Genomic DNA, 27,857 nt, shown 5'->3' on the forward strand with positions numbered 1-27,857 from the left:
TCACTGTCATTAAAAGGCCCCTTGAAAGTAACCTCTTTCTGGAGTCCTATGACTTGGGGAAAGTGACGCGTGGGTGCATATGAGGAGAAAATGGGTCTGTGCCCATGAAGACCTGGGTGCACACAGAGAGAAGCCCTGGAGCAGACACACACTTCCCAAAGCCCTGAGCTCAGGCGGCGCCACTTTCGTCACTTGGACCTGAGCCTGGGTCCTGCTGACACTCGTCTGCTGGCGGCGCTCTGAGGCTCCGGGCCGAGGGAGGGGCCGCAGCTGTGGAGGCCAGTGTGGGGGGAGGCCCCAGGGTGCTGCTGGCTGAGGGGCTGCAGCTGCGCCCGGGGTCCACCCCGCCCGCGCCTCGCCCCAGGGCTAGGCTCTGCCGAGGGACCCACAGAGAAGCAGAGAGGGTGTGTAGGGACTCAGACCGGGAAGTTCAGAAGCAGCAAAGCTCTAGCCTCTCGGGGTCTCCACGCCCCAAACCCAGCTGCCATTTTGTGCAGCAGCGCAAAAGATCCGAGTGGCATCATCACTCGGCAGGGCCTGCCTGCCTATAATAAATGAGACCTTCGACAACACGAACAATTACTGGTTTCTACACTGAAACCCCATCTCTCTCTATATGCGCTTTAAGGTTTTCTGAAGTGTCGTTAAATACTTTTGGTTGGGACATTATGTGTTATGTGGCTTAAAAAGAACCTGGAACATGGAGTTCCCACTGTGGCACAGCGGAAACAATCTGGCCGGAATCCATGAGGATTTGAGTTCAATCCCTGGCCTCCCTCAGTGGGCTGGGGATCCAGCGTTGCCATGAGCTGTGGTGTAGGTTGCAGACGCAGCTTGGATCCCACATTGCTGTGGCTGTGGTGTAGGCCGGCAGCTGTAGCTCCAGTTTTGACCCCTAGCCTAGGAACCTCCATATGCCGTGGGTGCGGCCCTACAAAGCAAGAGAAAAAAAAAAAAAGCTTGGAATGCTCTATATGTACTTTTGGGGAATAAATACAATGCTGGGTCTTCCCTCCTGTGCTCTGCATTTTGCCAATTTAGAGAGGCTGCTAATGTCCACTCAGTAAACCACAAAAAAAAGCCCTAAGTTCTTTCCCAGGCCGTGGTCACGGCGCTGCCTTCTCAGAAGGATGGTCAAACTTCATAAGGCACAGGCCACTCTCTTCAACACCTTTTTTTTCCTCCTTTAGAGGGACACTCACTGGCCTTGAGGGGACCCTCTTGATGTGATCTTACTGTGTCCTTAGTTATGTGTATAGCCAAGCAAACCAATCTCCTGCTCCCTGGGATACCAGCAGGTGACCTGGTGACATAAGCAGACCAGGGGTCTCCTCTCCAGGGTGGGGGCCAGTCAAGGGGCCGTGACCTCGATACCCACCTGCCTGTGTGGCTGTCCCCCGTCTGTGGGCTGCAGCCATGATCCATGCTCAGCAATCTGCTCCCCCAGCGAGAAGCCACAGCCTGGCCCGTCATCATCTTGGTCTGGACCATCCAGCTTGGGGTCCCCCTGGACCCCAAGCTCCCCGAGCCTGGGAAAGGTCTCTGGAAGCTCGCTCTGAAACTGAAAGAGAGGATGATCACAGCTCCACCCCAATCCTGTTACCCTGCAGCTGGATTTTCAGCGACGGGGAAATTACCCATTTCAGAGGTCAAGTCTTCGCTTCCCAGCCCTTTCCCCTCACAGGCTCACTGTGGTCATTTCACTTACTGGCCCCTTTCTCCATTTAAATTGCATGGAAATTTATTAGAAAAGATTAGAAGTTTTACTACTTATCAACTATTTTGATAATGAAAATTTTTACCCTTTATAAGTTATCACTGCTCACAGATATGGTTTTAGAAATCAGAGAAAGACGAACGCCAAAGTCCTGATCAACAGAAAACTTGACCAGTATCTCTGAGCTTTGTGTGCTTAACGATGGTTTTCTAGGTCATGGATAGCTGGAAGCAGATTGAATTAAGTTTTGGAGACTTTCTTCACCCCGAGGAGAGAATCACTGGATCTTTCCACTCCTAGGATGACTTAACGTTACGTACACTGCTCGTGAGAGTGGGAAACACACCAATAGTCTTTGAGGGCTAAAAGGAACCAACAGTCCCAGTGCCTGGAAGCATTGGACAAGGTCGCCAAGGCCGTGGGTGTCCAGAACAGGCAGACACGGGCAGCTCCAGCCCTGCCCTCACCAGAGAGCAAGGTCAGGAAGGAGCCTGCAGAGCTGGAGGTCACACAGCTTTAATCAATCAAAATCAATCAGAAAGCCAATAACTGACCCAGATCTGTTCTGAAGCTGAGAATCAAGGCCCAACAAGGAGAGGAATACAAAGTTCAGAGGTGGCAAGAAAGTGCCCCTGGGGGACTCAGGAGAGACCCTGCTAGAATTGCTTTGGCAGAATGGGCTCTGAGATTTAGGAACAGAAGCTGAAATCGACAGAGAAGACAATTTAGAACTAGGTTTTACAAATCAGGAAGGTGGAGTGAGGGGTGAAGGGCCTTGGTCTGATAACTGTATCAAATGCACTGATCAGCAGCAAAAGGCCTGGCACCAACCCCTGGCTGCGGGATGGAGCTACACACCAGGAAGCTCTTAAAACGAGGTTAGAGGGCAGCACTGCATTTCTGCTGCCTGGGCTGGACTTGACGAAGTCATCTGAAATGTCAGAACTTGACTTTGTGTATAAGGGGAGGGGGCTGGCAGGGGCCAGGGGTGGACAACAAAACTGTCAAGAAATGGACTCCAGGCGGCGCTACCTCGGTGGAGTCGTCCGCCTCCTCCTCCAGCTGCTTCCCCTGCCGCCAGCGTCTCAGCAGCCACCTGAGCTTGACGTAGAAGAGGAAGACATGCTGCTTCAGGGCCCGCAGCTCCTGCTGTACCAGAGGCCTCTCGTCGGCCCAGGTTCGCTCCTGCATCTCTCGCTCCTTCCACCTCAGGGCACAGAGGTGCTCCTCTGCCATCTGGAACAAGAGATAGTGTGATGAGCAGCTGTCCCCACCTGCCACCCAGGCCAAACCAAGCAATCTCAGCAAACCACCGGTTACCCGTGCCACTCTGCACCCAGCCCAGGAAACTTAAAAGCCCCCGCACAGTTTAGTGACCTCCTTGAGGGGGTTGCTTCTGATTCAGAAGCAAGTGCTAGTTCAAGGGAGAGTGTCTGCCAGCATCATTTTTCATTACGGGGTCTCTCGTGGTGTTCTCAGAGGTTCCCAGACTCCTTCAGGACCAGGAAAGCTGTCTGTGGGATACAGGGCTTACAGCCGTCTTTGACGCAGACCCGGCTTGCCCTCTGCATGGCAATGGTGTGGGCAGAATAAGGGGGACTCCTTCCCCTTGACTTTCTGGGCCACCACCACCCCAACAGCAAGAGGACGAGCTAGCCTGCCCCCAGGGTGAGCACCAGGAGAGAAGACCTACCACCCACTTCCACACCCCAGACCTCGGCATCCTCTGAGGTGCGGGAGGCGGGGTGAGGCTCTCAGGGAAATAAAAGCATTGCTGAAAAGGAAACGCTCTCCATCACTCCGCTAAGTTCCTGCCTTTCAACACTCACACGGGCGCTCATCCAAGCGAGAAACAAGTGTTGCATGTCGATGACTAATTGAAAGGTGTAGATAAAAACTTACAGATAAGGCATGGGAATAATATCACAGTAGCTAAGGCGCTAGGTGGGATGAAAGTTTCTGTTTGCAAAGGGTTAGAATTCAGTCTTACAGTTATCGGCTCTCTTCTCCCCTCCCCTACACCCCCTCTTGTGCCAAAAACCAGTAGGGGGGTTTGGTTTGGTTTTCCGAAAGTGCTAGATTACAGCCTAGGAACCACGGATGGGACCATGACTGTGGCTGCCAGAGGCTGACACGCATCCGACTGCCCTGCTAAAGGCAGTGACTGCCTCGGGCACTCGATTGGCTACTGTTGTGATGCCAGGCGTTTGCACTTCACTCTGGGAACAGCACGATAGTGCGATTTTACTCAGCAGTGCTGGGGCCCACGCTCTCTCCCCTGTGGATGCAGAACAGGACAGGGCAGGGAAGGGGGCGGCCCAGCTGCTGCAAACGCAGTGTTTCCAACCTTTCTGTGTGTGACCTTGAGCTGTGGGGTGACCTGGTAAAGTTCCAGCGGCGGAGTGAAGATAACGCATGCTGGGCAGTACTGCCCACATCTCGAAGTCCTGGTCCCCGGCCCTCAGGGAAGGTGAGGGCACAGCATCCTGTGCCCTCTGAACAAGCCCAGGGAACACCTCCCTGCCTCCAACCAAGGCTGGGGAGACTTTTCAACACATGCCCAGGACCTTGCCGTTTTGCTCTCAGCAGCCACAGGGGTAAACTCACATTCAAACATGATTTTTGGTGTAATACAAAAATATATAAAGTTAAATTACCTATGGAGTTCTCATCGTGGCGCAGCAGAAGTGAATCTGACTAGGAACCAGGAGGTTGGGGATTCGATCCCTGGCCTTGCTCAGTGGGTTAAGGATCCAGCATGGCCGTGAGCTGTGGTCTAGGTTGCAGATGCGGCTCAGCTCCTGCATTGCTGTCTGTGGTGTAGGCTGGCAGCTGTAGCTCCAATTGTACCCCTAGCCTGAGAACCTCCATATGCTGTAGATGCGGCCCTAAAAAGCAAAAATCACCCAGCGATTTACCCTTTAGGTAACATGAAATTGTTCCCCTTTTGTAACAAAGTGAAACTTGACCTATAAAGGTAAGTTTTAAAAGGGGGTGCACATCCAGGGGTAAAGGATGGCACACAGCTGTGGTCTCCCCAAGTGGTGTTGTGCAAAAGCCACGCCCTTCATCCGTTTTTGACCCATTTAGATGAGCGTGACCATGGACAGCACGGGGCTGAGGTGTAACAGGCATCTCATTCTCCACAAGACATGCATAGAAAACACTGTGGTGCCCTATTTAAGGTTAATGCATTTCTGTTTTTTGTTTTATTACTATTATTATTACTTCGGCGACGCCTGCAGCACAAAAAATTTCCCAGGCCAGGGATGGAACCCGCGCCACAGCAGTGACCCAAGCTGCTGCAGTGACAACACTGGGTCCTTAACCTCTAGGCCACCAGGGAACTCCTAGTTTTTGTTTGTAAAGATACAGGTTATCTTTCGAGAACAAACACAAAAGGGGAAAGCTGAAGTGGCAGTTCTGATGCTTACAACTTCATTAGAAGCTGGTGGCAGGGATGGGACAGTCCAGGGAGGCTGGCAGGACCCCATGTCTTGGAGACTCTGGGGAAGGTGATGTGGATGAGGGGCCATTGTGCAGAAACCCATTATTCTGCAGGAGTTAAGGGCTGGTAAGGCCACAGCGAGATGAACGGCGGTCTGCTCAAGACGGTGAACTGCTGATGCTTCTGTCAGAAAATTGACCTAGTACTGACAAAACGTACACATCTGCCAGACAATGAAAGTCACGGACTTACTTTCATGCCCAGAGGCATTTAGGGCCCTTATTTTCTTTCACTCCACTGGTTCTGGCTGCAGGAAAATTCAGATTATTTATTAGGAAGACCTTCCTGAGGCCACAATTTAAGTATGGAAACACAGGTTTTCGAGCAGGAAAGGGGACAGTTATGTTTCTGAGACACCCGAGGGGAGGGGCAGCTCGACTGGATGACTTTCCACACACCCTGCAGCTGCCCAGCCTGTGCGTAAGAGGGTTCTTTTATTTTTTTCTACTGCACCTGCAGCATGCATTAATTCCCAGGCCACGGATCAAACCCACGCCACAGCAGCAACAACACAGGATCCTTAAGCCACTGAGTCACCAGGGAACTCCGACAGTGTCCTTTTAAAATACCCCCTGTCCTCTCTCCCTCTGTGTCTCTCTGCCCTGCAGACAGAGAAGGCTGTGCTGAAATACAGTCCATGTTTTCCTTCTGGATCATCTTTGTAAATCTGTCTCCGCTTGATGTGGTCTGGTCACCTGTGCAAGTGGACCCACAGCTTTACCTGTACACTCTGTTCAGGTAAAACGGGGGAGCCCCTGAGCGGATGGGTGGGACAAGAGAACTTTGCCTGAGCTGAAGACAGACACATGCACGAGGCAGTGACACACATGGAGCTGTGGTGGCAGCTGCCCCAGACCCCCACCCCACCTCTTACCCAGCAGACAGGGATGAGTGGTACCCATCACCTGAGCTCTGGCCACCAGAGTAACCACAAACCAGGAGGGAGCCCCAGTAGCAGCCTCCAGACGGTTTTTTTCTTTTTTCTTTTTTTGTCTTTTTAGGGCCTCACCTGCAGTATATGGAAATTCCCAGGCTAGGGGCCTAATTGGAGCTATAGCTGCCGGCCTACACCACAGCCAAGGAACGCCAGATCCAAGCCGCATCTGTGACCTACACCACAGCTCATGGCAACGCTGATCCTTAACCCACTGAACGAGGCCAGGGATCGAATCTGCATCCTTGTGGATACTAGTCAGGTTCGTTTCCTCTGAGCCATGGTGGGAACTCCCCAGACGGCTTTTCGAACGCCAGGGGTGGCCCGAGCTGGCAATCATGACGGTCAAGGATCACCACCGCACACAGTCAGCCTCTTAGATTCACGGTGCAAGTCCAAATATGTCTCCCTCAGTTGCTAAAGTCCCTATGCTTTCTTTTTTTTTTCTTTTTTTGGTCTTTTTGCCTTTTCTAGGGCCACTCCTGCAGCATATGGAGGTTCACAGGCTAAGGGTCTAATCAGAGCCGTAGCCACTGGCCTACACCAGAGCCACAGCAACTTGGGATCTGAGGCACATCTGTAACCTACACCGCAGCTTATGGCAACGCTGGGTCCTTAACCCACTGAGCAAGGCCAGGGATAGAACCTGCAACCCTATGGTTCCTAGTCGTATTCATTAACCACTGAGCCATGATGGGAATTCCAAAAGTCCCTATGCTTTCTTATTAGAGTTTCTCCTGCCCCACTGGGGGGCCTCCCCTCTCCCGCCTGCACAGTCCCAGCCAGGACGGGATGCTCAGGGTAACCAGCCTGAGCTCCTTCAGTTAACAGACACCTGGTTTGGAGTCTCTCCCCTGCGCATGGTGCCTCGGAGCCCCTGCCACGATCTGCTAATTACAGTTTAGGTTCAAATACTTTAAGGAATCTTAAAAATTTTATTGCTGAAATTCATCTTGTAGGCCTTTTATGTCCAAATGACAATGACAGAGGAGGCTGAGCTGTCTCTGAAATAGTTTTTAGAGATGGCAACACTGTCAGATTAAAAATCTTGGGCATCGGACTTCCCTGGTGGCCTGGGCGTTCACGATCCAGCATTGTCACTGCTGTGGCATAGGCTGCTCCTGTTTCTCAGGTCCAATCCCTGGCCCGGGAACTTTCATGTACCACAGGCGCAGCCAAACCACCACCACCAAAACTCAGGCATCATTAAAATTGAAACGTGACTGCTACCCAATGGTTTGTGCTCCCTGAAGTTACATGACTTATAAAGCTGGGCATTTGAATGGGTTGCTGCAATAAGAACAGCTATCATTTCACCAGTTCATTCTGATTACCTTCATTTGTTAGTTCTCACTGAGAACACCCGTTTTCCTCTGATGACATCTGATGTTACCTGGAGTGTCATGAGTGAGAATCATATCCCAAGGGCAGGAAACACAGAAAATACGAGAAAAGAGCACTAGCCTTAGCATGGGGGGAGGGGAGACTGAGAGGGACATGGGATAGAGATGGAAAATCAGAGACGCCAGGGAGCCTCCACTTCAGGATAAAAGTTTTGAAAGCTAGCGATTTCAGCTCATCCTATTCTCAAGAACCAATGAGAACATGAACTCTCCTCACTCTGCTGGTTCTGCAGAAGACGGCCGCAGCCTTTAGTATCCGCGAGGCAGAGCCTGGGGTTCTCCTTGAAGAAGGGCACTCAGCCACACATCAACTTTACTCCAATGACTCATTTCTTTTGTGTGTGTGTGTCTTTTTGCCATTTCTTGGGCCGCTCCCTCGGCATATGGAGGTTCCCAGGCTAGGGGTCCAATCGGAGCTGTAGCCACTGGCCTACGCCAGAGCCACAGCAACGCGGGATCCGATCCACATCTGCAACCTACACCACAGCTCACGGCAACGCCGGATCGTTAACCCACTGAGCAAGGCCAGGGACCGAACCCGCAACCTCATGGTTCCTAGTCGGATTCGTTAACCACTGCACCACGACGAGAACTCCCAATGACTCATTTCTTAAAGGTCTTTTTTGTTGTTTTTTCCAGGGTTGCAGGTGTGGCATAGGGAAGTTCCCAGGCTAGGGGTCGAATCAGAGCTGCAGCTGCTGGCCTACACCACAGCCACATCAGATCCAAGCTACGTCTTCGAACTGCATCACGGCTCATGGCAATGCTGGATCGTTAACCCACTTAGCAGGGCCAGGGATCAAACCCAAATCCTCATGGATACTAACCAGATTCTTAAACCACTGAGCCACAACAGGAACTCCTAAACAATTTTTACTTTAACAAATGTAAGAGCTTCCTTACTTTTGCATTGATTAAAAATGTGTTTCTCTGAATAACAGATACACCTACTATATATAAAACAGAGGGAGTTCCCAACATGGCTGACAGAAATGAATCTGACTAGGATCCATGAGGACACAGGTTTGATTCCTGGCCTCACTCAGTGGGTTAAGGACCCGGTGTTGCCATGAGCTGTGGTGTAGGTTGCAGACACGGCTCGGATCTGACATTGCTGTGGCTGTGGCACAGGCCAGTGGCTACAGCTCCAACTCAACCCCTAGCCTGGGAACCTCCATACGCTGCAGGTGAGGCCCTAAAAAACAATAAAGCAAAATTAAGTTACAATAAAATAAAAAATAAAATAAAATAGATAACCAACAAGGACCTATTATATAGCACAGGAACTATACTCAACATTTTGTAATAACCTATAACGGGAAAGAATCTGAAAAAGCATATACATATATACTTATATGTATGTGCATATTTACAGTGTTGTATGTTTCAGTAGTACATATATATTTATATGTATGTCACATACATATATATATGCATTACTGAATTGGTGTGCTATACACCCGAAACACACAATACTGTAAATCAACTATACTTCAATCAAAAAAACAATCCCTCTATTTGAATCTCATTAGTGAAGGGCCAGAGAAAAGGACCCTGAAATCCTATGAGGATACCCATTGGTGGCGTTTGATTGCTCTATAGTGGCTCCCATGTCATCTGTGGGGGCTAGTCAATAACAGAACCTTCTGGATCCTCTTGATCTACAAGAAGTTTATTCTTTTCCTGTCCATTTTCGCTAACGGAACACTAAAACTTATATGGACAACTAGTGGCTCCTAGTTAGGATGCTGTACTCCCTCCAGTGTCACAAAAACACAGAGAGGCTTCAGCAGAAGTTTCTATCCAGAGTCAGTCCACTGCCACACAAGTGCATCCACTCACACACATCTGCAGAAAGTTGTCACACAGCACACAGACTTCCTCTGGAAAACAAATACTTCCCTTCATCACCAAGTTCCCAAAAGATCAGACAGTAAAGCATCCTTGGCCCACTCGCCTAAGTTTCAATGATGCATCAAACACACTCATCGCATCCTGTCCATGAAGGCGGTTTATGTAAACACACCCCCTCCGTGGCTCCCAGGCTGTGGACACCTGTTCATCCTGTCAACACAACCACCTTCCCTGTGTTTTTGCTGGGGACCCACAGCCCACCCTTCCCCGGAGGGGCGTGTCCCACGTCCATTTACTCTGCTAATTTCTTGGACCTCTGCAGTGAAGGTGGCTTATAAATTACATTCCACACTTTAAGACAACATCACTATCTCCACATAACCAAAAAATAAAAAAATAAACAAAAATAAACAAGGCTTTTCACTGCAGCCCCTGCCTAGAGAGCAGCCACACTGCTTACTTGCTACGACTCCATCCTACTGCCATCCCCGTGACCTCACGTCCCGTGAGTTCATTTTGCCTGGCCAGCTTGGCCACCACTTCTTTCAAAAGCGGTTTATCGGGTCAACACCTGTGCACACATACTTGGCATCGAGCCCACATCATTTGATCGAGGCTGGTATGTCACAGCTGAGGCGGCAGGGACTGCACCAGCTTCCTGTGCTCGCTGACTGAAGGATGAGAGGAGGAGCTCAAGGGAAGAACGCTGAGATTTCTGACCCATCCTCCGGGCACAGGCTCGGCATCACTTACGTGTGAAATCTGACCGGTGCCCAGGCTCGGCTGCTCCTCATTCAGAACTATTTTTAAGGCACCCTACACATTCCAAACCACATATGCCACACCCTGCTCTCTTAACAAGTGGGACTCTCTGGGCAGATCTGCCGGGAGCCACGGGGAACAAAGGCAGGGAGGGGGCCGGTGCCACCGGAGAGCATCTACGGAGATGAGCAGGCAACAGGAACACGGGTCCTTCTTAAGTCTGGCTGCTGTCTTTGAGCGACTAACTGGTGTGTGGTTGCATGCATGGGTTAGTGAGAGCCCGGGGGCTGTGACAGCTCTGCCAGGCGGGGCATGGAGATACCATCCCCTCCCAGGCTCAGTGTGAGCCACCGCACAGATCCGTCACCTGCTAACACGCTTCAGTGTAAGAAAGTAGTATAATTTTTCACCTTGTTGTTATCATCACTGCTGCCGCCAGTATTACTAATACTGGTCAACACCTGACCTCAGTTAAACCCGGCCAAACACCCAAATCTTCCCAAATAAGTGCTTATCTTCTTTCCCCTTTCCCTAAACATGCACATCTGTAAGGCAAACACAGACGTTCCGTTTCATATACGGACCTTGAGAAATCTGTGGGTCTCCCCTGAGACCCAGACCCCTATAAGAGCCTAACGACAGGGGCTGTGATACCCCTTGCGGCCTGGCGTCTCTGCTGGCAGGACCTATTTCCCGCTCCTTATTTCAGTTGTACTTTATGTTTACACAGCACTTAGCTGTTTTAGGTACTTTCTCAGTCAACAACTCACTAGAAAATCAACTGCATACAACCAAGTGAGGCCAGCAGGGCAGTACTTTGACTCCCATTTTACAGCCGAGAAAGCAGAGGCTCAGAGACTTGCCTGAGAAACAGAGCTAGAAATGGGCTCAGCTGGCTGGAGTCCGGGCTCCGAGGCCCACACCAGGGTGCGTGTCCTGACTGGGGACCCATGGCCTCATCAGGGTGCTGGCTGCAAGCTGAGCCCAAGGCCCTCTGTGCACCACGTTTTGTGGTCAAACGCCTGACTTTTTGCCAAGTGAGCTTTCGTCGACTTTCAGGTGTGAGAGCCTCCCCGTGCTTCCTCTCCCCTGACTTCTGGGATCTGCTGTGACGCCTCAGAGCTGAAGATAACACCCCCTCAGGAGTTGATGAACGAGGACCCAACCTTCCCCAGTGCAGAACAGGCTGCTCCAACCCTGGAGGAACCTGCCTGACTGGCAGGACCGGAGAGAGGCAGGGACTCATCCTCAGCCACCTGTCCAGTCCTGGGTGGAATTACTTGCATGAAAGAGCCTTCCCTGATGGGACAACTATTTCATACAATGGAGGATCTGTGGTGGCCGCAGGCTTTGTGGACATGGGTTGCTATGGAAACAGAGTCGCCTGAAGAGCCCCGGGTCAGGGCAGCAACCGGAATCTGCCTGACAGCTGGAGGACCATCAAGACAAAATATAGGGCCGGCTCATGACACAGGGGGATATACGTGGCTTTCAGTCCTGCTCCTTAGTGTCTGACAAGAAGCCACAGAGCGCTCACGCATCGATCTCATGTGCTTTGCACCATTTCCAGTCCCCCTGCCCTCACCCTGGGTGGACCCTCCAGTCCAACTGCAGGCAATGGATTCTGATTCCTGGTTCCACATCACCCCACTACCACCCTCCTCCCTGTTCTCAGGGAGGAAGCATCACAGTCAGACCCACAACCAAGGAAGGGTGGGAGGGCGTGGCAGTGGGACTGGCCCCTGCTGACCTCCAGGTTGAAGCAGCTCTGGGCTCCAGGCCGGCAGCTCCCAGCGTCCCCGTCGGCTCGGCGGTGCAGTTCCCGTGCGGCTCGGAGATGCGGGTGCCCTCGCTCCTCCCCTCGTTCCTGCCACTCCATCTGATCTCTCAGTTTGGACTGTTAGGTGCATGGGAGGGATTTGTTTTGTCTTTTGTTTTGTCTTTTAAAATTTTAAACAAAACACAAAGGACAAGAGGGTGGGGGGGGTGGGTAGACGGCTGGAAAACTACGGGACGAAGAAAAGCATGACCAGAGAAACCAACGGAAACACAGTGGCATGAGAGAGAGAAGAGAACAGAGCCAAGATGAAGATGAGCAAAACTGCGGGCTGAAAGATCTGAAAAGCAAAAAGAGAAAGAGGGGGAAGAATGCGACACGCTGGTGATGGGGTGCATGCACTGGGGATGCGGGATAGGGCTGGCCCGTAAGCGCCACCCACGAAGGATACAGAAACAAGGCTGCTGCTTCCTCGCAGTGGTCAGGCAGCAGAAACCACAGTCCAGGGTGGCAGCTGGGTCACGGCCAAGGGCAGCGCAGGGGAGCGCAGTCCCGGGGCTACTCCACTCGCGCCCTGGGCTCCGGAGATGCCATCCAAACCATCCTTCTCTCCGCTGCCCTCCTCGCCAGCCGGGCTGCATCGCAGAGGGAGCGGTGGGCAGCCTAGGCCATCAGGGCTGAACCGTCCCGGGCCGGCAAACCCAGGGAGGGACGCGCTCCTGGCAAGTCTGCTAATTGTTGTTTGAACTGTTTTAAACTCCTCTTTGCTTCTTCATCAGGATGGCTGGTCGATTGGGATGCCCAGAAAAGGAGCAGGGATGGGCTGTGCCGAGCCCTAGCGCTTCCAGCGGGATTAGCCTTGTGTCAAGAGGGAGGCCCTCTGAGCCAAAAGCATCGGCGCAGTTAAAAGTAAGAGGGGAGGGGGAGAGAAACAAGGAAACAAAAGAGAACTAACCAAACCAAACCAAACCAAACCAAACCAAAGGAGAAACCCAACCAAGAGAAAGGTTTTGGTTGAAACTTGAGGCTTGAGTACAATGCAGGTTTGCAATCATAACCAAGCAGCCGTGAGCAGGATGAGCTGGAGAGCAAGGCCAGCCAGGAGGAGGAGGAGCAGGAGGGAGCAGGGAGGCCGAGCCTGAAGCCCCCTTACCTGCAGGTCCGGGCCCAGCTCCTTCCCCAGGTTCCCGACTGGGGAGTCCCGGGATACGGAGGTCACAGTGGACAGGAAGCTGGACGACTCGGTGAGGTGGGGCAGCGGGGACAGGCCCTCCAGCCGCTCCCTCAGGCCATCCCCCAGCCGTTCCACCTGCTCCAGGAAGGCCTGGAGCTCTGTCCTGAAAGCCTTCATCCTCGTGTTCAGGGTCCCCAGCAGCTGGGGCGCCTTGTCCGCCCCCGCTCCCCTCTCCCCGGCCCCGGGCGAGGTCTCGCTGCCCTGCAGCACCGTGTCCTCGAAGCCATCGGTGTCAGCGATGATGCGCTCCACCGTCCGCTCCAGCCGCTCGGCCTCATGCCTGATGCTCGCCAGGCGTTCTGAGTCCTCTCGGGCCCTCAGCAGCTCTGCCGGGCACTCACTGGCCTCCGATGGCTTCCCACTGCTGAAGCCCGATGTTTTCTCAAAGGTCTCTTCCGAGTCGCTCTCACCGCCAATGGGGCCCTCCCGCCGGGGCTGAGGTGGCCGGCCATCCTCCCCATCGCTCTCCTTCTTGCCCGCATCGCTGTCAGCATCGCTGTCACGGGGGCTTGGGGCGCAGCGCTGGGCGGACAGCAGCACACGGTTCTCATGCTGCAGCGTCAGCACCTTCCCGCTCAGCTCACTGATCTGCAGCCGCGCCGCCTGCAGCTCGTCCTGCAGGGGCAACCCCCTGGCGCCCTCAGCCAGCCAGCCAGGCTCTGGCCGCGGGTCGAACTTGAACTTGCTCAGCTCGTGCGTCAGCTGCCGGTTGTGGTCCTCGATCTCGGAGATGGACCTCCGCAGCAGTTCCGCCTCCTCCTCCACGAACTGCAGGTGTCTGCGCAGCTCAGTGCAAGACTCCAGGGAGTCACCGAAGGGGGAGGTAGGAAGGCCGGGGAGGGGGTCCCGGCCCACAGCCTCACGCTCGTGCTGGCCCCGCAGGTCTTCCATCTCCGCTTTGAGGCCCCGGTTCTCCACCTCCAGCTCCACGATCTTGCGGCCCAAGATGTTGGCCTCCTCCTCCACCAGCTTCAGCCGCAGCTTCAGCTCCGCCTCCCGGGTGCTGGGTGGCCCACCGGCCTCCCCTGTGGGGAGGGGGCTGTCCACCTCCCCGTAGAGGGCCTTGTACCTCTGCAGCTCCTGCTCCAGCCCGTCCTTCTCCCGTCCCAGCCTAGCCATCTTCCTGAGCATCAGCGAGCCCTCCTCCTTGGCAAACTGGAGCTGGCATTTCAGGTCGGCACTGTCATCCTGCCAGGAGAGAGTGCCGGGAGAAGGGTTATTTGAAAATACCAAATGTTCCTGTTTTCGACACGTTTCCTTGCGCCTCGTCCCCAACACACGCAAACACAAAACACCGATCTCTCCATTAGTGCAAGGAGTCACGCAGAGAGGGGCCAAGACCCAGCCAGTGGCCTTCACTGGGGGACAAAGGCCTGCCGTCTGTGGCTTTGTCACAGAAACAAGGGAAACCAAACCATTAGTTTGGAAAAGCGTGCACGTGAAAACCATCACCCAGGTGATGAATAAATGCAATGAAACCCATCACCATCAGCAACCCGGCGACACCCCCTTACTCTGTGGGGCCAACCCAACTGGTAAGACGCCCCAGACCCCTCTCCAAGGCCAGGGCAGGTCGACAGGCCTCTGTGGCCACGTCTCCTTGGGCCACTCACTTCCTCCCTCATCAGAGGGGCCAGCATCACACAGGAATTACCAGCATGGGGAGGCCAGGTGACCCCCAGTCAGAGCCTGGCTTTCTGCGGACTTGCTGAGAAGCTGCACACAGTGGCCATCCTTCCCCCTGCATATCACAGTGATGACATGAGGGCAGATCAGGAGAGGGTCAGCATGGGGTACTTGGGAAGCCGAGTTGCAGAGTGAGTACCAGGCTCCACTGGTTACTATGAACTGGTTACTGCAAACCTAAGACCCGGGCGACTCATACCCTCTCCCCGTGCAAACGTGCCTTCAGAGCCTTTGTTACCTGCACTCCCTTTAATGGCTGTAACACACAAGGAAATTAAATTCAGAAACCCCAGGCAAGGTGTTAAATAGTTAAAATGTGAGACACGGTGCTCACGGACAGGGGAGGACCCTTGAGGGCCACTGGAGCAGGTTCTCTGCTCCTAAAAGCTCACACTGCCTGGCTGAGGTCAGGAAGGCACTTTCTGGACCAACTGTCAAGAGGACTCAGCTGTCCCAGGGTTGGTCTTGACACCCTGACACCACATGAACTCTGGACTAGGGCTGGCACCAGTGTCTTACTAGTCACCTTCAGTGGCTGGCGACAGTGACCACTGTTGAAATTTCACGATTCCTTGCTCTGTGATTGGCTATCAAGCTTAACAGGCTGTCATGGGGACAAAGACTTTGGCAAAAGCTCCCCCATCACACAGACTCAGCACCAGGCGGGTAGTGGTCAGGCCCCATCAGCCCAGGGGAAGGGAGTCATCAAACCGATCTCCCCAGCAGGTCAGCCGCGGGGAGACCCTGCCAGATCACCCTGGTGCGCCAGCGGTGCTCACCCCTAGAGATCATGGCTCATCCTCTACCATGGTTTCCATGTGCTTCTGGCGTGTGCTCCCCACAGAACAGAAAGACACAGAGGCCTCCTGGATGCCCCCAACTTCCCTCCGTCCACCCCACCCAAAGACCCCCTGCCCACACCACGAACCCACGGAAGGAAGGAAAAATGGAGCGACAGGGAAGATCCAAGGAAAAACCTAAGGTCAGAGCCACACTGATGGTGGCCATGGTGCTGCCTGTGCACCCTCTGAGGGACAGGCTCTCACCGGCACCTCTCAGCAGAGGACCAACTGGTCCTGCCCCTCCATCCACAGCCTGAGCTTTAAGTATTTATCTGCACTACCTTCTACAGGAAGAAATTCCCCAGGAGCCCTCGAATTGCTTTGACTTCTGGAAACCCTGCACCCCCCGCTGCCGTCTCCCACGGATCTGAGTCTGGTGACAAACCAGACCATCCTCCCGTCTCCCAAGTCAGCTACAGCGGCAGGAGGCCGTGATGCCCTATGGAGTGTCCAATCCGTAGCTTACTTGGGGGCAGATCAAATATCCCCCAATCCTTCCTGCTCCTTAAAGAAAGAAACTACCTGCATATGCATAACTGACTCCCTTCCTTGTACAGCAGAAATCATCACAACCTTGTAAATCGTACATCAATAAAACTTAAAAAACAAGAAAGAAACTATCCCCACACCAGGAATTCTATTGTGTGACTGATGAAAGCATGCTTCACTTCCACTCCACACCCATGCACCCCAAGTCCTGCCACCAACGCTAGGGCAACTTTTGCAAGAAAGGCAATCCTTGAGCCAAGGGGGCATGTGGGTTTAACCAAGGGCCCAGACTTCATCACTCGGTAGAGGTTGCTGGAGCCAGCCTTCTGGGGGAGCGGGGCTGGCTCAGCCCATTTTGGGGGTGGGAAGCTGACTCCTAATAAGATGAGGAATCACAGCCTCGGCTGAGGCAGAGGGGGCTGGAAAGCCATCTTATGTGGTAACCGTAGACTTTCTAGAACTCTGCCAAGACTCCGGGGGAGGGGTCCAAGCCAACGTCAGGTTCTGGTTTCAGGAGATGGTCAGATGGCTCCAGAAACACAGAACAAAAGCAAGTCCAGTAACCTTCCCCCGTGACACTTTCCGCTGCAGGCAGAGAAGGCAAGCGCACCACGGAGGGGGACACACACAGGGCCACTGCCACCGCCACCAGAGGAAAGGCCTTGTCAAGCAACAGAAATATATCGCGGCGGGTATATATTCTTGGGCTTGCAAGCCTGCGGTAAGCCAGCACCCACACGCTGGCAGCTCGTGCTCCTACCTTGCGCCGGGGCGCCAGTTTCCTTTGAGTTTTGGTTGCAGACCTGCAGTTCCCAAGGCGCTCCGATCCACCGCTCTGCTGGACAGAAACTCCTTGCTCAGGGTCTCTCCCCTCTCCTGTGGGGCAGCGGCCACCCTCCAAGCCTGATTCCCCCAGGCGAGCGCACCTCGGGCTCTCCGCCCCGCCCCGGGGCAGACACGAGAGACCCTCTTCAGGACCCGGGACCTGAAACAGGCTCGAAGCCCAGGGGGGTGGAAGCACCCAGCAGTGGGGAGATTCTGGTGTCCCATCAGTGGATTCCAAAGTGAGATGTGGGGGGCACAGAGAACAGTCAACCGTCAGCCCTCGTGCTGCTCATGTAGCCTGGACCCCCCTTGAACGATGCTCTGGGGGCAGGGACTCTGGAGAAGGGACAAAGCCAAGGGAGTCAGGCATGGGACTTGCTGCCTATGATTACTGCTTGCTGAGAGCTCAGGGTGCTGACCCCCCAGTGGTGCCTTGGTCTCTCCAACACCTCATACTAGCAGCAATTTGAAATATTAAGAATAAAGGAATCCAGGAGTTCCCATCGTGGCGCAGCGGAAACAAATCCCACTAGGAACCATGAGGATGCGGGTTCGATCCCTGGCCTCGCTCAGTGGGTTAAAGATCCAGCGTTGCCATGAGCCGAGGTGTAGGTCACAGGTGCGGCTCAGATCCTGAGCTGCTGTGGCTGTGGCATAGGCCGGCAGCTATAGCTCCAACTGGATCCCTGGCCTGGGAACTTTCATATGCCGTGGATGTGGCCCTAAAAAGCGAAAAAATAAATAAATTAATTAATTAAAAAATAAAAAACAAAACAAACAAACAAAAAAACAGAATAAAGGAATCCAGAAAAGCAAGTGTTCAGAAAAGCTAAGGAAGGCCTGAAGGACACATGCTACACTCTTACCGTCATTGGAGAGAACATCTCACTTTCAGTGAGGACAGTTTAAGATACTGGTCAGCTTGCGCCCTTTTTTGGGGGGCCTTGCCCAGGACATGCAGAAGTTCTTGGGCCAGGGATCGAACCCGAGCCACCACAGTGACAATGCTAAATGCTTAACCACTAGGCCACTAGGGAACTCCCAAGCTTGTGCATTTTTTAAAACCCAACACCATGCTTTATGGACATGACAACAGCTGTTGTCGTGAATGACCTCAAAGGCCAAAATGCCTGTCACCAGTTGTGAGCACAGCAGAGCCCTGGGCAGCAACAAACTATGCCACCTAGGAAGCCATTGCATTCGTTGATATCTTTTTTTTCTTTTTGCCTTTCCTAGGGCCACTCCTGTGGCATATAGAGGTTCCCTGGCTAGGGGTCGAATCAGATCTGTAGCCACCAGCCTATACCACAGCCACAGCAACTCGGGATCCGAGCCGCATCTGTGACCAACACCACAGCTCACGGCAATGCCGGATCCTTAACCCACTGAGCAAGGGCAGGGATCGAACCCGCAACCTCATGGTTACTAGTCGGATTCGTTAACCACTGTGCCACGATTGGAACTCCTGTACATTGAATTCTTAAAGACGTCACCAGCAGACGGATGCAGAAAAGAGCTCTTAGTCTGGGAAGACAATTTTCACTCCACAAGGCTTCAAATGAGTCCAGATGTTTGGGCAGGTCATGCTCCCTTGACTATGTTAAAGGTGATGCTAATACCTTTGGAGAAAATTCCAAACTGCGTCTTGCGGGAATGTGACATAAGAATGGAGCACTGCTTACCTGGGTGAAGGCCTTCTTTTCTTTGTATGTTTCCCGGCTACCTCTTCTCTTCAGGGAACTCTGAAATAGAGCCAAGTGACATTCTGTTACAGAGGGGTGACACCTGGGAGCCAGCAGTAGATGGCACATCCCCTCTAGGAGGGGATGTACACAGTGGACAGTGGCTCTTTTTGTCACTGGATTCAAGAAAGAAACTTGAGTCAAGATGTAAAGGCAGCTGCATAAGCTAGGGGAGATCTTCAAATCCTGATTTTTTTTTTTTTTTAAAGGGCTGTACCTGGAGCATACGGAAGTTCCCAGACTAGGGGTTGAATTGGAACTGCAGCCACAGCAACGTGGCATCCAAGCCATATCTGTAACCTACACTGCAGCTTGCAAAGCAGCAGGTTCCTGAACCCACTGAGCCTTAACCCACTGAACCACAAGGGAGCTCCCAGAAACAATTACAATTCTAGCTGCCCAAGCTTCAAGGAGGCTGGAGGCCTGGGGAGAAAGGAAATTGAGAGAGGAACAGAAGTTACGCAGTCAGCATGGGTGTGGGCGCTCCCTGGCCAGCCGAGGGGTGGAAGCTTATTGCTAAACCCCAGGTGCAGAAGTGATTCTCTTTCCTTTAGCTCAGCAGGTTACAGACCTGGATTGTCACTGCAGTGGCTTGGGTCACTGCTATGGTGCAGGTTCGATCCCTGGTCCTGGAACTTCCATCTGCCACAGACTTGGCAAAAAAAAAAAAAAAGCAAGATCAAACTACAAAGAGAAGCACCGCCTCCTCCAACAGGGGAAGGTGAGGCTGTCTCAAGAGCCTGGGTTTTCCAGGATTCTTCATGCGGCAGTGAAGGGCTTTGATTTGAGTGAGCCAGTGAGATGAACACGTCTGAGGGTTCCCTGCATAGAGGAGTTACCAGGAAGCAAAAGGGATGGAGAGAGACTGTGCCCCAGGCTTTACCCTGAGCAACTGAGCTCTGGAACGGGGTGGCCACCAGCACCTGCATGAGAGCAAGGCATGTGCAGAGCCTGCCTTCCACAAGCCGCCAGCCGCCAGCCCCGCACACACTCTCCAAGGAACAGAAAACAGTCTCTGCACTTGCCAAAAGCCATCTCTCTAGAAGCCAGAGTAAACTAGAAACAGAGACAGAAGTTTCTGGAAATCTAGGCAGAGTCATGGGACACTTCCTGGGGGAGGCCCCTCTGCGGGGAGGGGGCCAGGCACAGATGCCTCTGACCTGCCCTGGGCGCTTTCCGCCTTGCCCAGCCCTGAACAGAACTGAGCCCTGCGATCCTCCTAGCGAATCACAGGACAGGCGGGGGGCTGTGGGATCCCTGACTCAGATCCCATGCCTGATGGCAACGACGATGAAAATCATTGAAAGGATTGAAATTAACCAGCAATAGGAGACATAAAACTCTGGCGATGGACATGCATGCTGGGTGCTGTCTGACGGGAAGACCCTATGTCATAAAGACGTCATGTCTCCCAAATCACTTCATAAGCATGATGTCATTTTAGCCAAATTCCTCTCTATTTCCATATAGTGTAATATACATAGTGTATTACACATACAAATAAACACAAAAAGTGTGTGTGTGAGTATATGTACATATCAAACAAGGCTTTTTGTGTATTTGTAAACAGAAGTAAGAGGATGGAATGACTTGACAAAATGATTCAAAAATTCAGCTAAGGCAGAGATTGGCAAATTATGACAGTCAGGTCCAACCAACCCACAGCCTGTTTTGTGAGTAAGTTTTACTGAGAGCATCCTTGTCTGTGGATCAGAAAAAAAAAAAAAAAAAAAAAATAGATCCACACCACAAATTAAAACAATTTCAGAGGGAGTTCCCTGGTGTCTAGTGGTTGGGACTCAGTGCTTTCATCACTGTGGCCAGGGTTCAATCCTCAGTCTGGGAACTGAGATCCCATGTTAAGCTGTTTGCACGCCATGGCCTCCCCCCAAAATTTTTTTTTCAGATAAATTAAAGGTCTAAAAGTAGAAATCACACACACACACAAACCCAAACACTTTAGAAAGAAAGAGATGAATTTCTGTTTGTTCTTGGGGCATGAATTTTTTTTTTCTTTTCTTTTTTCTTCCCTTTCCTTCCTTTCTTTTTGGTTTGGAGAAGCCCTTTCAATATTTCCTTTAACCTGGGTTTTGTGTTGCTGTATTCTTTAAGTTTTTGTTTGTTGGAAAAAATTTTTATTTCCCCTTCTATTTTAAATGATATTCTTGCTGGATAGAGTATTCTAGGTTGCATTTTTTTTTTTTTTTTGTCTTTTTGCCATTTCTTGGGCCGCTCCCGCGGCATATGGAGGTTCCCAGGCTAGGGGTCGAATCGGAGCTGTAGCCACCATCCTACGCCAGAGCCACAGCAACGCAGGATCCGAGCCGCGTCTGCAACCTACACCACAGGTCACGGTAACGCCGGGTCCTTAACCCACTGAGCAAGGACAGGGATCGAACCCGCAACCTCATGGTTCCTAGTCAGATTCATTAACCACTGCGCCACGACGGGAACTCCTAGGTTGCATATTTTTTCCTTTTAGCACTTTAAATATCTCTGGGGCATGAATTTTATAAACACAAAAAACAAAAGCTGAAACATCCAACAAGGAAAAGACAGAGTGGATTGGTAAGATTTTAAATCTTTATATTATCAAACTAAACCACTTGTGGAGCACAGTGGGTTAAGAATTGGATTACACCGGCTTTAGTTGCTGTGGAGGCAAGGGTTCAATCCCCGGTCCAGAGCAGTGGGTTAAAGGATCCAGCATTGCAACAGCTGCAGTTCAGATTCAACCCTTGGCTTGGGAACTTTCATGTGCTGCAGGTATGACCATTAAAAATAATAATAAATAAACCACTTATAGTATTAAAAAAGCAAAGTATAAAATGGGAGATAAAAAGGTTTTTTGAACACAAGACAGACAAAAAAATTATAATATTTTGCAGGTAACAGGAAAATCATTTTACTAAGAGAATAAACAAATGGCCATGAACACGATAACTAGTAATTAAAACAACAAGGTATCAGTTCTCACTTAGAGATTTTTGGACTAAAAGAAGTTTGACACAGCATTAGCAAGTGTCTGCCACAGAGGCAGCACCCCCCCCTGCACTGATCAGTAACAGTAAGGGGTCCCACTGAACTTCAGACAAGTACACACAGGAATCCCACACCTGGGAATGTCCCCTATGGATAAACACAGCAATGTTTGAAGATTTATGAATGAATCAAGAATGCTGATCACAGTACCTTTTATAACAGTAAGTGAATACTGCACAGGGTTATTAAAATGATGTTTCTGAAGAATACGTTAAGATTCAGGAAATGGAAAGGAAAGTGAAGGTGACAAACAGCATGCATTTTTTTTTTTTTTTTTTTGTCTTTTGTCTTTTTGTTGTTGTTGTTGTTGTTGCTATTTCTTCCCTTTTTTTTTTTTTGCCTTTCTCTAGGTCCGCTCCTGTGGCATATGGAGATTCCCAGCCTAGGGGTTGAATCGGAGCTGTAGCCACCGGCCTACGCCAGAGCCACAGCAACGTGGGATCCGAGCCGCGTCTGCAACCCACACCACAGCTCACGGCAACGCCGGATCGTTAACCCACTGAGCAAGGCCAGGGACCGAACCCGCAACCTCATGGTTCCTAGTCGGATTCGTTAACCACTGCGCCACGACGGGAACTCCACAGCATGCATTTTGTAATTTCAATTTATATCTAAAAAATTACCAGTATACATACGTATTACATGTGTATGTGAGAAAAGCAGGACTAGAGAAATGTGCATTAAAATGTTAATAGTGGGGAGTTCCCATCATAGCGCAGCAGAAATGAATCCAACGAGGAACCATGAGGTTGTGGGTTCCATCCCTGGCCTTGCTCAGTGGGTTGAGGATCTGGCGTTGCTGTGGCTGTGGTGTAGGCCGGCAACTGTAGCTCCGATTAGACCCCTACGCTGGAAACTTCCATGTGCCGCACTTGCGGCCCTAAAAAGCCAAAAAAAAAAAAAAAAGTTAATAGTGATCCTGTTCAGATGATGGAATTATGGGTGATTCTAATTTTCTTATCTGTGGCTTTTCCAAGTTTCTAAATTATCTATAGTGAATACAATTTCCTTTGCAATTAACACAAAAACAGGAAACTAAAATCTGTAAAGAGGTCAGAGACAAGAGGCTGTCACCGACACCCCATGCAGAATCACAGCGCACTTCACCGGAAGTTATCCACGCCAACTTCTGGGTCTCCTCCCACAAGGCGATGTTGTTTTTCTAGGTCTGGTCCTTGAAGGGTAACTGATCCAGATACCCTTGGTGAAGAAGACCAGGGAGCCCCCGAGGGTTCCCCACAGCACCACAGGTCCTCTGCACACACTCCCTCAGCATGGCGGGGCCCCTGCATACTCCCCCCCCTCCCCTGGCTGTACCTGCCAGCCACCCTGCGTACAGGGATATTTTACGAGCATCATGCCTGTTCACCCGTCTGATGACTCAGAGCCAGCGGACAGTCTCTTCCAAGAAACAGTAAGGAAAGGGGTCAATGTCAAGAACCCAGAAGGGGGACTGGCCTGTGACTCAAGCCCACTTCCTTTTCAAATCTGGCCAACTGCCAGCACATCAACTCTCAAGTCCTATTGAAAAGGAAAAGAATTCAGCTTGAATCCCAACTGAATCCACCTAAGGCTGACGCATTTGCTGAGTAATGAATGAATATGATTCAATACAATCTGAAGTTAGGCAATTATTTGGACTTTCACATCAATTCTTGATGTTTCTTAATTTAAATGAGCCAGTGTCCTCCAAGCAATTTCAGAGAAACTATCAAGCTCTCAATTGCTAAAAAGGTTCAGAGACAGACGTTGGGCTTAAAATTTAGATTGGGAATAAAAGGAGGCAAATGAAAATTAGGATGCTCTCACACTGTGAGTCCTGAGGGAAAGTGGGTACAGATGTAGGCAAAAGAGTTTCTGAATTCTTACAGATTCCTATTATTTAGAAAGTCATTTGGACTTTGGGGCTGACTGGTAGCACGCAGTTATACCATCAGAATGAGACAACGAAGGGGCCCAGGTCTCTGTCCGGTTAGCAGGATGATGTCGAGCTTCTCTGACCCACACTGTGGTTCTCTTTTCAGTGTGACCAGATGTGAAGAATGGGAATGATCAGCTTCTTCAGCCAGAAGCACCAGGTTATGGCGGGACGATGCCTCCCCTCCACTTACCCCTAAAGGTCTCCCAGGGAGACGGGTTCCCTCCATTCTGAAGTCAGCTGCACCACCAATACACTGCTGGGTCCAACGCACTTGGCCCCTGGGACTTGGTGGAAAACCCTCCACGGCCAAAAAGGGAAGGGCTCCTTTTTCCTGGGCCAGCCTGGAAAGACCACGATGACGTTAACGCCCATTTGGGAGTTCCCACTGTGGCTCAGACGGTTAAGAACCCTACATAGTGTCCATGAGGATGGAGGTGCGATCCCTGGCCTCATTCAGTGAGTTAAGGTTGCTGTGTTGCCGCAAGCTGCGACACAGCACGCAGAGGCAGCTCAGATTTGGTGTGGCTGTGACGTAGGCCTCAGCCGCAGCTCCAATTTGACCCCTAACCCAAGAGCTTCCATATACTACAGGTGTGGCCACAAGAACAAAGAAACAAAAAAACCCTGCCTTTGGTTGGACACTTCCTGGTCCAGGCACAGTGTTAAACCTTCATGACACATCTAACCTAACTTCTCCAGGGAGCCTGAGACAGAGGACATAGATGATATATTCTAATCACTGGGTAACAGACAAGAAAAGGGTCAGGTCATGCTTCAGGGTCCCCCAATCTTGGAGGTGGGGCACCAACGTGACCCTGATGCCAAGCCCTCACTCACAGTCACAGGCCTCTCAACCCAGAGCTGCCTGCCAAGCCCCGGCAGCCCCATCTCCCGAGTGGGGCTGGTTTTCTTTTTGTTTTTCTCGAGGTTTCTGAGCCCCAGGTTGCTGGGTTTTGTTTTATTTTGTTTTTTCAACCAAAGAGTCTTTCCTTTCTTTAGCCAAAGAGGACAAAGAACTGTCGCAGGAATGGTTGTGCACTGCCACACTCACGAGGTAGCTCACAGCAGTGAAAATGTTTGTGGGGGCTCTGATGCTTTCCGAAGGATCTGAGGCTGCAGACAGCAAAAGCCCTTATTTGGAAAAGACGAGAAAACTATTATCAGAGGACAAAATACCACAAAGAAAATGAGGAGGAGAGGAGGAAAGTTATATTGAGACACTTTGGCAGAAGAAAGGTACAGCCGTCAAAGTCAGGGCTGGGGGCAGAGAAAAAGCCCGGCCACATGGCAAATCGTCCAGGGCCACCAGGCCCTTCTGGGACGGACAGGGACCCCAGCACACCGAGCCTGGCAGATGCTGTTGTCTTCCGGGAAAAGAACACGATGATAAAAATGGCAGGTTGCTGCGTGTGCAAATTTGGGGACTGGGGCCCACACGTGCTTTGCAATAGGGGCTGGTGGATTCATTTTACACCTTGGAGACACGTGTCTTGAGACCTAGGAATCAGAAATTTGCTAGTTAAAACACGTCAGAGCACAGTTGTTACAAAATAAAGATGATTAAGTAAGACTGTGAAGTCTCATTAATGTGCAAAGAGAAAAATGAAAAATCCTAACCACTGCAAGAGCAAAGTGATGAATACGCCAAAAACAATGTGTCTATTCCTCAAACCGCAGGCATCCTCATTCTCAGTGTGCACATGTAGGCCCCCACTCACACACGGAGCACTACAGGAAATACTGAATTAGAGTCCACATTTCAGAAGCCTTTACTGACCTAGTGGGTGATCGATAATGCCCTTGGGCATACCCGAAGGTTGAAAAGCTATAGAAATGTATGCCATTTGCCTGTCAGAACTAAAGAGAAAGCAGGTCTTTAAAAAAATAATCCATTCCTGGAGTTCCCTAGTGGATCAGAGGGTTAAACATACAGCTTTGTCACTGCTACGGCACAGGTTTGATTCCTGGCCTGGGAACTTCTGCATGCTGCAGATGCAGCCAAAAAAAATTATTATTTTTTTAATTAAAAAAATAAAAAAATGGAGTTCCCCTTGTGGCTCAGTGGTAACGAACCCAACCAGTAACCATGAGGATGTGGGTTCGATTCCTGGCCTTGCTCAGTGGGTTAAGGATCTGGGGTTGCCATGAGCTGTGGAGTAGCTCACAGAGGCAGCTCGGATCTGGCATCGCCGTGGCTGTGACGTAGGCTGGCAGCTGTAGCTCCGATTAGACCCCTAGCCTGGGAGCCTCCATATGCCATGGACACAGCCCTAAAAGACAAAAAAACAAAAACAAAAACCAACCCCTATTCCTGGCTCTCACTGGTCTACTGGAAAGAAATTTATCTGTTCATCCTTCAAGAGAAGCAAATGATTCCATACTCAAATGAAATAATATTGGAGTTCCTGTCTTGGCGCAGTGGAAACAAATCCAACTAGGAACCATGAGGTTGCGGGTTCAATCCCTGGCCTCAATCAGTAAGTTACGGATCGGTATTGCCATGAGCTGTAGTGTAGGTCACAGACACAGCTCGGATCTGGCATTCCTGTGGCTCTGGTGTAGACTGGCAGCAACATCTTAGCCTGGGAACCTCCATATGCCACAGGTGCAACCCTAAAAAGACAAAAGACCAAAAAAAAAAAAAAAGAGAGAGAGAGAGAAATAATATAGAAGAGTTAGAAGTACTCTGAAAAACAAAACACAAAAATACAAATGATATATTAAAACATTGCCTCCTTTTCAGAGAAAGTTCATCACTTTTTTTTTTTTCAGGTGCGTGTAACACGAGAAAATACTTACATTCAAACAAAGTGCATACGGAACAGTTCTGATTTACTCGTGACACTATTTCATAATAATCTGTCATCATACCCTTTGAACCTTCTAATGTGCCTTGAGTGTTGTACTAAATAATAGACTTCACTGTTACACTATTAAAATTTGTGAACACATTTGTCAAAACTCAGGTAATATAAACGTAAAATCTGTGCATTTCAGTACATGTAAATTAACTCAAAAAAGTGTCAACAAAAATTAAGCTGTAGGTAGCAATGTATATTTAGGCAAAAGTGAATTGGTGTCTACAATTTATTTTCAAATGTTTCAAAAACTAAGATGAATTAATGGATGAATAGATCAAGCCAAGTGTGATAAACAAATAAAATATAGTAAGGAGTTCCAGTTGTGGCTCAGTGGTTAACAAACCTGACTAGCATCCATGAGGATGAAGGTTTGATCCCCGGCCTCATTCAGCTGGTTAAGGATCCAACATTGCCATGAGCTGTGGTGTAAGCTGAAGATGCGGCTCAGATCTGCCATTGCTGTGGCTGTGGCGTAGGCTGGCAGCTATAGCTCCGATTCGACCCCTAGTCTGGGAACCTCCATATGCCACAGGCGCGGCCCTAAAAAAGACCAAAAAAAAAATTTATATGTATATATATACACACACACACACACACATATATAGAAATGTTTACATAGACTGTAGGCAACTCTACAGGTTCTCACTAGAAAATTCTTTAAGCTTTGCTTATGTTTGAAATTTTTCATCATGTTCAGAAGTAAAACTGTACGTATTTTCAACTGCACTGAAAATAATTAATCTTTTATCACTATTAAAAATGATTACTGGGAGTTCCTGTTGTGCATGTGCTCAGTGGTTAACGAATCCGACTAGGAACCATGAGGTTGCGGGTTCAATCCCTGGCCTTGTTCAGTGGGTTAAGGATCCGGCGTTGCTGTGAGCTGTGGTGTAGGTCACAGACACGGCTCAGATCCCACATTGCTGTGGCTCTGACATAGGCCGGTGGCTACAGCTCTGATTAGACCCCTAGCCTGGGAACATCTATATGCCAAGGGAATGGCCCTAAAAAAAGCAAAAAGACCAAAAAAAAAAAAAAAAAGATTACTAAAATTTTAGAAGTTCCTGTCATGGCGCAGCAGAAATGAATCTGACTAGGAACCATGAGGTTGACAGTCAATCCATGGCCTCAGTCAGTGGGTTAAGGATCTGGCGTTGCCGTGAGCTGTGGTGCAGGTCGCAGACACGGCTCAGATCTGGCATAGGCCGGTAGACCCTAGCCTGGGAACCTCCATATGCCACAGGTGCAGCCCTAAAAGGA

At 50.6% G+C, this 27,857-nt stretch overlaps 1 protein-coding gene across 1 annotated transcript in view; it reads right to left on the reverse strand.

Annotated features, from left to right (window-relative positions):
• The window catches only part of MTCL1 (microtubule crosslinking factor 1), a 116,224-nt gene that overhangs the window by 28,003 nt on the left and 60,364 nt on the right, over positions 1–27,857 (reverse strand). Inside the window, 5 exon segments of the mRNA XM_021096066.1 lie at positions 1,379–1,561; positions 2,750–2,953; positions 11,929–12,075; positions 13,109–14,377; positions 18,714–18,773. Of these exon segments, the coding sequence (XP_020951725.1) occupies positions 1,379–1,561; positions 2,750–2,953; positions 11,929–12,075; positions 13,109–14,377; positions 18,714–18,773 (1,863 nt within the window).

Source organism: Sus scrofa, chromosome 6 (assembly GCF_000003025.6).
Source record: "Sus scrofa isolate TJ Tabasco breed Duroc chromosome 6, Sscrofa11.1, whole genome shotgun sequence".
Lineage (NCBI taxonomy): Eukaryota > Metazoa > Chordata > Mammalia > Artiodactyla > Suidae > Sus > Sus scrofa.